Source organism: Pundamilia nyererei, unplaced genomic scaffold (genome assembly GCF_000239375.1).
Source record: "Pundamilia nyererei isolate P.nyererei 1_Seehausen unplaced genomic scaffold, PunNye1.0 scaffold00034, whole genome shotgun sequence".
NCBI classification, from domain to species: Eukaryota; Metazoa; Chordata; class Actinopteri; order Cichliformes; family Cichlidae; genus Pundamilia; species Pundamilia nyererei.
In genome coordinates this window covers 1,823,453-1,836,580 of record NW_005187435.1, presented here as the reverse complement: position 1 = coordinate 1,836,580, position 13,128 = coordinate 1,823,453, and the positions used below count along the sequence as shown (strand labels likewise).

The following is a 13,128-nucleotide window of genomic DNA, read 5'->3' as shown; positions in this document are numbered from 1 at the left end:
CTATGCTCTTCTGATACAGAAAGACTTACAAACAATGTAAATGAGACAATATTATACTGAAATATTTTCTTCTAGGCTTTTTGTGGTAAGATTTTTTTTTTTAAAAGATCATTCCCGCTTTAAAGGTTTTCTTTCAACTACACTGAACATTTCAGGCAAAGAGAAGCAACACCACCAGCAAAACAAAACAAAAAACTGCTTGGTAACTAAAATCAAGCTTAAAGTGGACCTATGATGGTTTCTGTTTTTTTCCCCCCAATTCAAAAAAAGTTGGAACGATTTCTAAAATAAAAAGAAAATTGCAGTTACTTGCAAATAGAGATTGCAATCTAGAAGTTCAGTTCCTTGGAATTGTTCATCTGCCTGCCTAACGATCCTGGTTATTTGTTCCACTGACGTCTGATGCATTTGCATTACGACGTCATGTACACGCTCTATATTTTGGTTTGGAAAGTATCCAAGGTGGCAAGAGAAGTATCAAGAGAAGCGCTCAAAAAAAAAAAAAAAAAAAAAGGACGCGAGGCTCACTTGCAACACAAGCAGAGCTTTGATCACAACAAAGGGGGGAAATACCTCCAACATGCTCAAACATTTGACCACAAAGCTAAATTCATATCATGTCCCATCCCGACTTGCAAACCACATAAACCTGTATTTTATTCACAATACAATACAGAAAACATATCAAATGATAAGGTGGGAAAATGTAACTTTTAACAAGAAAATTTTTAGCTTATTTTGAATTTGATGGCAGCAACACGTCTCAAAAATGTTGGGATTTGTTTTTACAACCACCTGTAAACGTCTGGAAACTAAGGAGAGTAGTTGCTAGAGTTTTGACAGGACAATGTCACCCTACTCTACAGAGTCTAGCTGCTCAACAGTTCTGGGTCTTCTTTGTCTTATTTTTTCATTTCATGATGCTCTAAATGTTTTCAGTTATTTAAAGGTCTAGACTGCATGGAGGGCAGTTCAGCAATCACTCTTCTACTACAAAGCCTTGAGCATTGTCTTGCTGAAAAATGCAAGGTCTTTGCTGAAAAGGACATCATCTAGATGACAGCAGATATTTCTCTGATGCTTTTCCAAATGTGCGAGCTTCAAATTCTATAGGCACTAATGCATTCCCAAATCATCTGAGATGTAGACTTTAAAACTGAGCACTCATAACAAGCCAGATGGTCCTTCTCTTTAATCTGATGGATGTAGCGTCAATGTTTTCCAAAAAAAGATTCAAATTTTGATTTCTGATTGCAAACAGTTTTCCGCTTTAGTTCTAGCGGTTTCTTTTATGTACCACTTGCTTTTTTAGCCAAGTTATTTGAAATGTGTTGCTGCTAAAATTTGTCATCAAACTCTTAAAATCTCAGTTTAAACATTTGATATGATTTCTATTTTCTTTTGTAAATCAAATATGGGTGTTGAGATTTGCAAATCATTGTGCTCTGTTTTAAATGTAAATAAATTCCAACTTTTTTAGAATTGTGTATATATTCTTACAGTGTTGGATGTTCACATTAAACATGTCATAGTTGTTAATGAGGTAAGCATATCCATAAGTAATCCCTATGAGAGAAAAACAGAACCCATATGCTTTTTAAATCTTCTGTTTGTGAGAGGCAGCCAATCAGATGAAATTTAGCTTAAAAGGAGGTTGACCTTAAAGGGAAAGGAGGTGAAATCATTCATTCCAGTCAGAACTATGGGACCCAGTACAAGTCAAGTAATCGTTTTTATGCAAAGCCATTGTAGGAAAGTCAAAGAATAAAATAAACGGAACTAGAAATGAGCGCAACAGGTCCACTTTAAGCTTCCCTTAGAAAGTGAGTAAAGCTTAGATAAAGATTTGCCACTTTGATGTAATTTACATTCCTTTATTCTGCACAAGAATTGTATTGAAAAGCCTGAATTTAACATGATGACACACCTGACAGCACCTGAACAGCTCTTACTTACTCTCACTAACTGCAACATCTGAATTCTGATTATTCAAAACATGATAAAAAATACTGATCCCAGGACTGATCTGAATTTTCTTTCCTGTAGCTAAAAGTTAATTTCCTACTATTTCTCACTGTCAGTAACTGTATAAAGTACTAAATGCAGATGAAAGGAGGAAAAAAAAATACACCAAAAGGGACTCATTTCCAATATGTTACCACCAACAACAAGCCCATAAATGAGGGAGACCTTATTAAATAAATATAGCCTGTATCGAGGTACCTCAGTGCCACAATCAAGCTAAGATCAATCATCAATTTACGTGGATTTTCTTCGTAAAGCTATCAAACAGAGTTCCACTAAAACACAAAACTGTTTGGGTTCTTGGAGGCAGGTGTGCTGTAAATCCAGCACCAGAGTGGCACTCACCGGGCGACTCTGTGGCTGTGCATTCATTGGCTGCGTCTGGGGAGAGTACACTAAAGGTGCGGAGCCAGCATTTTGCCCAGGGTTGTATGGAGACTGTAAAAAGAAGAAATAGAAACAGAAAAAAAGAAGGCTTAATGTATACTGAGCAAAAAAAATGTGCAGCAATCAGTCCCTAGTCATTTAAGAGAAAGTGCACTGCAAAGGACCTAAACTATAGACAACACACTAAAACACAGCACTAAATAATTTTGGGTGTAGCTGGGAGAAAGTGTTTTCAATCAGGGTTTATGTACTGTGCAAAGATAATTGGTACCCCCAAGGACTGCAAATCCTGTGTTCCTTTATTTTTCATCTAGTGTGCAGTGGAGCTAAGCAGAGGTGGGTTTAAGCAGATCTGCGTACTCTTCTTCATCGTGCTGCTGGTGCGATGGTGATAATTTAAGTTTGTGTTGGCTGACAAAACTATTTATAGAAAGGCTGGTGAGTGACTAGAGCTGCTTTAGGGTGAGGCAGTGGGCCATTAGTTTACCACGGTAAAAAGGAAGAACTGGATTCCTTGCAAGCATTGTCACATTCTTCCAGAGAAGCTCAGTCACAGAGTCAACATGCTTTAAAGTGAAAGCAGCAAGGCAGCAGCAGTGTCACTGATGTTGTTTATGTCTTTGTGATTAATAGACTGACCTTTCACAAAGTTACCTGTATACATCTAGGTGTTTTTCAAAATGAAAAGAGGAAGCACCTGGATGCAGTACCTAACTAAAAAGCGACAAGCGTGTGAATCTTCTCATAATGCTCAACTGATTTATTTCTGCTTTGCCCTTGTAAATTCTGTCATAGCCTCACCCAATCTCCATCAAACGGGTTAGGATTTTACTGTAGTTACAGACAGAGAGGAAAGCGTCCTTGCTGGATTTCTACCCAATACTTATCCCATGCCTAAATCTCAAATATAAAATCGGTCACAGTATGTCTACTGTGATCATGGCATATATGGATTCATACACACATGCATATCTCGATTTAAAGGGGATTTATTTGCTTTTTGTTTTCCTTCCTGTCATACAAATAGAGTACTGACCAAAGTGTCAAACGATGCGATCCACATAAGGCACAGGTGTCGAACTCCAAGCCTCGAGGGCCGATGTCCTGCAGGTTTTAGATGTGTCCTTGATCCAACACAGCTGATTTAAATCACTAAATTACCTCCTCAACATGTTTTGAAGTTCTGCAGAGGCCTGGTAATGAACTAATCATTTGTTTCAGGTGTGTTGACCCAGGGTGAGATCTAAAACCTGCAGGACACCGGCCCTCGAGGCCTGGAGTTTGACACCCCTGACATAAGGTATGCCCTTAATCTCGCCTCACCCACCAGCTTTTTAAACCTTTTGTTTGTGTTGGGCAGCCAATTAAAATACACTTTGCTTAAAGGGGATGGAGCTAAAACTGCTTTCAAACAAAAGGTGAATTGAGGAGCTGAACTAAGGTTCGCCATAAGATAAATCCTGTCAAATAATGCATCTACTCTACAGATAGAGCTGGAAATTAGGACAATACATCCGCTTTAACAAGCCCCCAACACCAATCAAATATTTTATAGAACTGCTTTTTATACTGCTTACTTGACCAGTGGGACAAAATGTCAAATAACTAATATTTAAGCTTCTAAACATAATTATCAGTATAAAACTGTGAATTAATCCAACATAACTTAATAATACTCTCATAATAAGGTTGAGTTTGTGTTCTAATTCTCTCACAAAATCTTACAGGTCAAGTAAACATTCTTTCTAAGTACGCATAAGCCCTATAGGAGACTGGAAAAATCAACAGGCCGGACTGTTTATCTCCCTTTTGCCAGATCCATGCTGAGGTTGCTAACTTTGGAACCCTTGTCAAGATTAAGCAGGTACTGTGTGTAGAAAACAGTGGATGGATGTTTTCCTATAGGCAGCAGTGCGCAAGACCTGCTCTCTTAGATTTTGTGGCGGTGTTCATCATGTAATCATGTGAATTTCATTAAAAGAAGACACTCATGCACACATGACTTAGCGCTGCATTAGAAATGTTGTGAAATTAGAGAAGTGACAAACATGAAAATGAAGGCTGACGTAAGAAAGGAGAACAAAAGAACAAAGGGTAGTGTGTAGGCAACATGACCAAAACTAATACAGGGTGTCTACAGGTATAAAAAAAATAAATAAATACAATTTAACACACATCAAATGTGGAAATATAGTTGTTCTATGTGGGCACATTGAACCCGTTTCACAATGAACATGAAAATGCAGAGAGGATGACGGCGATCACAGTGACAAACTCACCCCTCCGCCTGTCTCCCAGCCCTTAGGGTAGCGATATGGGGAAGCTGTGGGTACTGATACCTGAGAGAGCGCCGGGGAATGGGCATGACCAGGCGGGGTGCCCGGCAAATTAGTGTGTCCCTTTGTGATGTCGTGAGCAGGGTAAGAAGGACCATGCCTGGACACCTGTATGAAATGAAGCAGTAAAATTAAAGATTTAAACAAAATGATATATTATGCCAGGCTGGTGCAGAGGAGGGACAGCAGTGGCGGGGCTCCACAGGTCATTAGTCCTCCCTCCTGCTGAGGGATGTAAATTAAGCGCTCAAGCAGCAGGATTAGCCCCTGTATTTATGCAGAGGTGAAGACCTTCAAACATGCATGGCTGCTGAAGGCTGCTGCACTTTGCTAAAAACTCGACTGCGGCCTCTTCTGTAGCCTGCTGTGCAAGTATGTCTGGGCCTCATATGGCAAAACTGGGTCAAATAATCTGTGATAGATAGAGAATATTCTGTGCAACAGATAGAAGTGAGTCATGTCAAACAGGCTTGAGCCACAGGGAAGGGTTCAGGGTGGGTACCGGCGGTGAGCAGTATCAGACAAAGCTGAGATTTTTTATTCAGCTCTCTGTGGTGTGGCAGGATGGGCCTTGGCAGCTGTAGCTATGGGCTGGCCCCACTGCAGGTGCTGCTTGTTGCTGCAGCAGGCCTGAAAACACCAGGGAATGAGACAGGATACTGCAGGAAGAAATCAGTAAGCAGACAAGGAGGGGAAATGGAAAGCTAGGCAAGCCTCCCTCTTCTCTTTTTTTCTCCTCTAACAAGGGCTGCTTTTCTACGTTGAGAGATTTAAAAACTCTGCTACTAAAATTGCAAACTCTCAACTTCAAATGTTTGTAACCTTTATAGCCAATACTCTGCACAGTCTCTATAGTATCTCTGCATCTCCACTGTGTGGCCCACTTCCCTCAGATGACCTGGGATAAAGCAACTAATCTAGCTGCTGTTACCAGGGGAGGAGCCTGCATTGCTTCAGGCAAGTGACTGACTCTGAGGACATACAGTGTGATGGGATGGGGGAGGGGAGGTAAGCAACTGTATGGGGGCTGTACATGAGGGGGAAGAGAAGAAAGAGCGGCTGAGTAAACCCCACTATCACCATACAGAGCAACAGCTTCATGCAACGAGTGCCGTTTATTTCCACCAGTGTCATCATTGTTGCAGTTTTAACCCCCCCCCCCCACAAACTTTCTTGAGAGCATGAAAAATCTCATAAAGCCTCCAATGTTTTCAGTGTTGTTAGGTTGCAAAGAATAAACAAAGCTCACAGCTGAACAGCCCATCTCCAAGCACACAGCATTTCCTCGTCTAATGTGCAGCTACTTACTGTACCTTCCACAATTCAGAAATGTTATCAGGGCAGGAAACATCTTCAGTGTGGTGTCAGAAAAAAAGGTCAATTCTAGCGTACTGTTAAATGCCAGACCCTGTAAAAATAGACACATTTTCCCCTAATAAATCAAATGGTTAAAAAACAACAACCCTTTTTTGTTATTTACCCTGTTTATGTGCCCTCCTTTCATTAAATATCAGTTAACGTCTATTTGAGGGCGTTGCGATTAATCAAATTTGATTTTCAGCGATCATTTCGGCTTTCAAAGTTTATGAAATCAAGATTGAGATGAAAGAATAATCGAGCCACATTTGTTTTTTACAGTGATTCTCTAATTGATGACACACTGTCTTGAGTTTTAAATTCAACGCATGTACCATTAGACTTAGCTGCCCCACCCAAAAAAATCCTAAATTCACTCCCTGCCCGGCTGTGCCAAAGTTTGGTTCAGATCACTTTTTATTGATCCATTTTCTGTTGAATTATATTTACAATTCAAGAAAATCCAATGTTAAAAACTGCATGAGTGCATGATGTAAAAATCAATGATAAACTGAGTCTATGTGAGACATCAATATTTAGGTGAATTAATTACAGGGGGAAAAAGCATCACGTTTTATAATGGCTACTATCTTTATATAAATTGTTAAATCAATATCAGGCTGATTAATTGGTTTTGACATTACAGTCATGTGACTAGATCATGCGACAACATAGAAAAACATTCAAAACCCTGCAGCCTGCAGCAAGTGAACACTGCTGATTTTTATACATTAGTTCTTTGTCTATTTTCAGCCTAGCACTTGCTCCTGGATCTGCAGTATTTTTCAAGCATTTTCCAAAAAAAAGAAGAAAAAAAAGGAAAAAGAAAATGTTATTCTGTTTATTCACAAGGTGTTGCACAACAGGCACAGGTGGTTTGGTTTTGCCTTGAATAGTTCAGAAAGCGCTCAAACAAATCTAATCGCTGCTCGCCACATATTGATTATATTTCTAATAGAATCGAGCAGGGCTAGCAAAAATGCTTTTTGCTGATATTTGTGGTCACGCTAATCTTCCTGGGTTTGCTCTGTTTCACTGAGTACGTGGGCGAGGGGGGCAAGAGGTGAGCGGACAGGTGAAAGTAAAATAAAATTGTACTGTAAGTACAATAAAGGTTGTTGACAGCAGGGCAGGTAGTCCTGGTCAGAGCACTGGCAACTCTGCTGCTCATAATGATATAATACACCTCCATCAAGTGCAAGAGGCCAAGTTTTGACCCAGTCCTCCATCTGGCTCAGCAAGAGCAATACTGGTAATGTTAAGCGCACGCCATACAATCTTGTGGCATTCAGACTGTGATCATCTTCATCTTTCATGTTTGTAGAACAACCAAATTAAAAGAGAACTCAAAGAAAGAGCTTCAAAATCTGAAATCTGTGAAACAAATTATTATTTTCTTTTTCTGTGAAAGAACCGACAGATCAAATATCTTGATATGAATGAAAGTTAGATTCCTCCACATTCTCCAGTAATCTACCCACAGAAGTGACTTTTAAGAACTTTTTAATACACAATGCTAGATGCAAGATAATATGATTTTTTTTTAAAATCTCAGATACCTAATGCATCAACTCTATCACTGATGTTGGTGTATTTTGGTGATTTGTGTTTCTGTTTAACATTTTACAAAAATTAAGCTGAAAACAGAAACACAATGAAAAACAAAAAGGGAGACTTGGAAAATCATCATTCTTATCTAAGCTGAAAACCAAAAAAACTATTCCTATTCTGTTCATTCACAAGGTGTGTCACAATAGGCACAGTTTCTGTTCTTTCTGCTAACTGCTCGCCTCATTAAGATTGCTACGCTGGGCTTATTTTGTCTTTAGAGAGGCACAGTAGGTGTGGCTGGTCACCGACTACCAGGCAATACGCAGCCTCTAAAGTTCAGGCAAATCTAATTGTCTACCAAATCCTCCTAACTCATATGTTTATGCTCCAGGCATGTGACAACAGAAACGCACTACAAATTATGTAAATATTATCATGACAAAGATATGATGAAGAAAATGTTAATTAATTCCTGAAGGAGTCAGTAAATGGCAGAGGTACCCTGAGGGAACCAATCTGCAGATCAGGCCTGCTGAGATCTGATCACAAAAGAATTTCCTTACACGTATGTGCTCTTTTAAATTACAAGCACACATGCATGTTTGCACAGTTTGTATTATTATTGCCCAGTTTCATACAATCCTAATGTCAAACACTGGACTGACAGCAAACAGGATCTCCACCATTATAGTCTTTGGCACTCTTAACATCGAAACGAGTAAAAAAGATTTCTGGTTAGAAAGTGTTTACAGTCACCATGCTGACGAAATTGCTGCTGCGTTTCAGCATAAAGCCTTCTCTTTGTTATTGCTACAAATAATGTTGTGCGATGTTGTAGCACCATCATTATAAAATGACAAACTGACAGGTAAATTAACCTACTGGACAGCTTTGGGTAACAACAAGCCAATCTACTCAATTTAACTTTAAATTGTTTACTGTGCCACATAAAGCTGGGAGATAAATAGTATGAGGATGCTAACAGCAAAAGGCAGCAGTGTGGAGGTTCTTCACACCTGCAGCAGCAACAGATTTTCTTCATGTGTTTACAAAACTTTTCCACTTTTGTACTTAACTGCAAACTGAGGCCGTGTAAGTGGACATGACTGCAAAGCTCACACAACAAGGAGAGGAATGCTATCTCTGTCTGTCTTTCTGACTCTCATTCATGTTATGTCCATTTTGGAACGTTTTTAGTATGACATGTTCTTGTCAGTTCGACAGGAATTCAGCTCCATTCTGCACTCAAAGTGAAACAGAGTGACATCAGGAAGAGGAAAAACGAGTACAACTGTAAGACAGGAGTATGAAGCAGCCTACTGCTCTTACACCGAGCTGAAAAAACGCCAACTAGTACAAGTAACTTGAATAATGCGGTACTGGGCTGTGAATAACTCTGGTATTGAGCTGAGGCCATGATAACAACATTGTACAGCAACTGGAAAATTCTGGATCTGTCCATCCTTAATTTTAAGTATCTTTTTTCCCCCTTTTTTTGCTACCGCACATGTTAAATACTTTCACTTTAATTTCACAGGCAAAGAGGAGTGCCGAGTCAGCAGGAAGTCTTTCTCTTCCTGTAATACATACCTGGAACATTTTACTAGTTTTCGGGGTTAACTGTAAAGCTTCAGATTTAAACTCCCAACAACCCATACCAATGTTGGTGTGTAAACCTAGGAAAACAGCATTTTGGTAAAAACACACAGAGGGGCCAGGAGGTCAACCATCAGTTTGCTTCTTCTAGCTCACTGGTTAAAGGCACCAAAATTTGGCAATAAATACCAAATACAGAATATTTTTTATGAAAACATACTGACATCAGCAGAATGGAATGATTATTTTCTCTTATCAACTATGATACATAATGGTATTTTCAGCTGTTCCTTTATTTCCCCAAGCGGTCACAATAGCAGAGGCATCCACATGTTAATTTGACACAATCCTAGTAGTATAGCAGCTTGTGAGCTTTGAGGCCGGGTTTTGCGTCTCCTCCATGTGTTAACCACTACACCACAAAATTACAATGACATAATACATAACAAATAGAATGACATAATTCCATATTACAAAAATATTATAATGTGTTTTCAGGTTTTACCTTCATGAATGAATGGTTGTACACAACCGCATTAAATTCAGTAACCAAATTAAAATAAGCAATAATTTGTGTGACTTATGTGACCATAATAAAAGTGTGTGCAAAAGCATAAAGTCAGTACAACAAATCAGAGTCTTCAGTGTGTGTTTTTACTTAAAGTGTAACCTTCCTGCATATGCACTGCAGCATACAGTATATACAGGTGGATATGAATGTAACAGTGTCTGAAAAGAGGGGCTGCATGCAGTGACTCACGCTGTAGACTGCAGCGACTCCAGGCTGTGTAGGGAAGATTCGTTCGTCCAGTGATGGCTGAACCCGTGGGATTCTGGAAAGAGGATGTTAAGGGAAGTTCTTCAAGCAACAGGAGATAAAAACTGGCATCCTGCTAGGTCACAGACAAGTAAGATTCCTGTCATATTTTAGAAGAGGTGTTGCTGAGTCTAAATATGGCTGATTAAAGCATGCAAAGAGAACTGATCTGTTATGTTTAAGAGTAAAAAAAACCCACAAAGCCACTGAAAAATGTTCTGCAGTTGTTTAATTTAATTAAATACATTCAGATCATCAGAGGGCTTCCCTCAGACCCCATGTCCTGTAGCTTAATTTCAAGCATCTCCCCCCCCCCTCCAACCATACAAACCCCGCCTAAAATGCCCCATCTCTGAGAGTACACTATGTACCTTCACCATTTTGCAAGAGTTAAAGGGAAAATCTGAAATGGATTTCTGTGCTACTTCAGGCTGGGGGGCAGCTGGAGCACAAGAGTGAGGACTGAAACAACTATTTGGCAGCACAGCGCAAAATACATTTAATATTATTTCCCTTCACCTTTAGCTGTGTGAAGAATAAGAGGTTAAACAAAAACTACAACATAGCACAAAAGAAAATCTATAACACTCGAGGGTTTAATAATTGTTTGCAGTGAAACCAGAGTATGTGATCACTTTCTTTAAAGCTTAAGAAAGACATAATAAATGAAGACATCACTGAGATGTTAGAAGAGATAAAAGGGGGAATGTGTAAAATCCATACAGAAAAGGGAAGGCCTGTGTTTAGTAACCTGCTCAGGCAGTTGTGTGCGACAGACAGGCTCACACACTGCTGATCACATGATTTAAGGGAAACCGAACGTCTGGCTTTCTTCCTTTCACCCAAATCACACCTCCCTTTGCCCTAAACTCCCTTCCCTAGTCCTGCTCTTGCCTGCAGGGCCCGTCATCTCTCTGGGACCCCTGCCAGCACTGCTACTCGTAACGAGATAAGACAGAGTGAAAAGAATTATTTAAAGAGAAGGCTGCGAATCAAAACACGGAAGCACAGCAGGAAGCATTATCAGTTTCATTACCGAGGAATTTGGAGAAGGAAGACAAAAAAAAAAAGAAGAAAAAAAACAAAAACAAACACAAAAAAAAATCCCACACCCACCCACACTACACACATACAAAGATGTTAGGAGTAATTAGAAGCTCAGTCCCATCACAATGATTTGACAGTCTATGTGAGGAAGAGTACAAAAACTACGTGGAAGATGGCATTTACAGTTTTCACCTTCTTTTTATTGGTGCTTTGAGAGCCAGACAGCAAACATTTCCCACATGACAGGTTTCTTCAATGATTTGCAGACTACACATGATAACTAGAAAAGCAACATCCAAGAAATGCAGCATTCGAAAGTAGGCGAAAAATACGAACTATACACAGAAAACGAAACAAAGTACTTTTAAGCAAATATGTCACGCTTCTCCCGTGAGCATCTCTTCGTTTTATACCACCATACACAGAAACTGAATCTTTTGTCCTTACATTTTTAATGATATTACTCAGTGTTCTAGGAAATGTGACTAACATCAATATTTTCTAAGTTGCAATAGTAAAAAATTCGTTCAAAGTATTTCTGCTGGGTTCCAGACAGCCGTGGAGCCGTAAACAGAGGGTGGGGAGCAAAAGCAGGGCTCAAGATACTAGGGCAACAGGTGCAAGTTCACCTGGAAGTCAAAGGTGGTAGTCAACATACTGAAACACAGCATGCAAAATGAAACTGTGGAAGTGCCAAAAACTGCAGTTCCTCCAACAGCCCCTGAAGGCTTGGTTCAAAATCGAGTCAACCCCCATAATTTTGCATGGTAAAATGTCCAACTTTACAGCATTAAAGTGTGTTTACAGACTACGTTAGCCCCTGTGGATAGCTCCCTGCTTCATAAAATCTGTAACAGGGCAATCCTTTTGAAAATAGTTACTCTTTTTTAACCTCCCTTTGTGTTGAGATTTTAAACTTAGAAGTGTCTTTACATCACACCCATACAGTTCATGAATATAGGCTGGTAACCAAGCTTCCTAGTGTTAACTACTCCAACAAACACTTTTTTTTTTACAGTCTATGACTGACACAAATGCCATTTCTAAATCTTCAGTCAACTGCATCTAAAGGATGTCGCTATTACAGTCAGAAGGAAATTTGAAAACAGTGACGCCACATTTCTTACAACATTGTTTGCTTTCAGATTCAAGATTTCTGTCAGTGCAACTGTATGATTTTCCAAGTCTGACCACAATGTAGAAAAGATTATGTGTGACTCAGGTGTGCAAAGGTTTGACGTTATTAATTCATCTGCCAGTATTGCCATGCCAGCAGTGATAAAAGGAGTTGATGAGGTTGGAAACCATCAAGCCTGAGAGACAATTTGGAAGCAGCTTTTAATTCCAAACCCTTCTAAGGAGGGACAAAAAGACAACTGGGGAAGACGAGGCAGATACACCTGGTAAGAAAGAAAAAAAAAACTAACCAAAAACTGGCAGGTCTAAGCTTTCGACCACAGTCGCCAAATTCTAAGAATGAGTCACTATTTAAACGGCTCAAAGGCAGCACGTAGATTTCTGTTGTCTGAGAAGGAAATCACCTGCAGCCAAAAGTCAGTAATTCTGCTACTCTTAACCCTGTTACATGTTTGCTTCATAATAAGTTTAAAGTAAGTTTTCCATGGTATATTTCATTCTGCTTTTATTTTATACATTTTCTTTTAAGATAATATGCAAATTAAAAACATTTAATTGCTTTCTGCAAAGCTCTTCTTTCTGTGAAAGGCAACACATAAATAAATGCTGTTTTCCTGCTGCTGGGAAAACATTAGTCATTTCTTAAGCTTGATCACTTTTTAATTGTTATGTTTTGAGCAAATTTGAGCGTTTGATTATTATACTCCATTACACTTATTTAATCAGAGAACTGGCCAAGTTTTTGGTTTTGCCAAATTCTATATCTGTAAATTGTAAATGGCCTGTATTTGTATAGCGCTTTACTTAGTCCCTATGGACTTTACACTACATTCAGTCATCCACCCATTCACACACATTCACACACTGGTGATGGCA

General features: G+C 39.3%; 1 protein-coding gene across 10 annotated transcripts in view; it reads right to left on the bottom strand.

Moving 5' to 3' along the window:
* The window catches only part of eif4g3a (eukaryotic translation initiation factor 4 gamma, 3a), a 65,325-nt gene that overhangs the window by 41,267 nt on the left and 10,930 nt on the right, over window positions 1-13,128 (bottom strand). For 7 of the 10 annotated variants that reach the window (XM_013909992.1, XM_013909987.1, XM_013909993.1 and 4 more), the window contains exons 2-4: window positions 10,012-10,084; window positions 4,692-4,856; window positions 2,371-2,463 (exon numbers count right to left, since the gene is read on the bottom strand). In XM_013909992.1, coding sequence (XP_013765446.1) covers window positions 2,371-2,463; window positions 4,692-4,856; window positions 10,012-10,084 — 331 coding nt within the window. The remainder of the gene's footprint in view (window positions 1-2,370; window positions 2,464-4,691; window positions 4,857-10,011; window positions 10,085-13,128) is intronic. The other 3 variants (XM_005729697.1, XM_005729691.1, XM_005729698.1) reach the window with 2 other exon arrangements.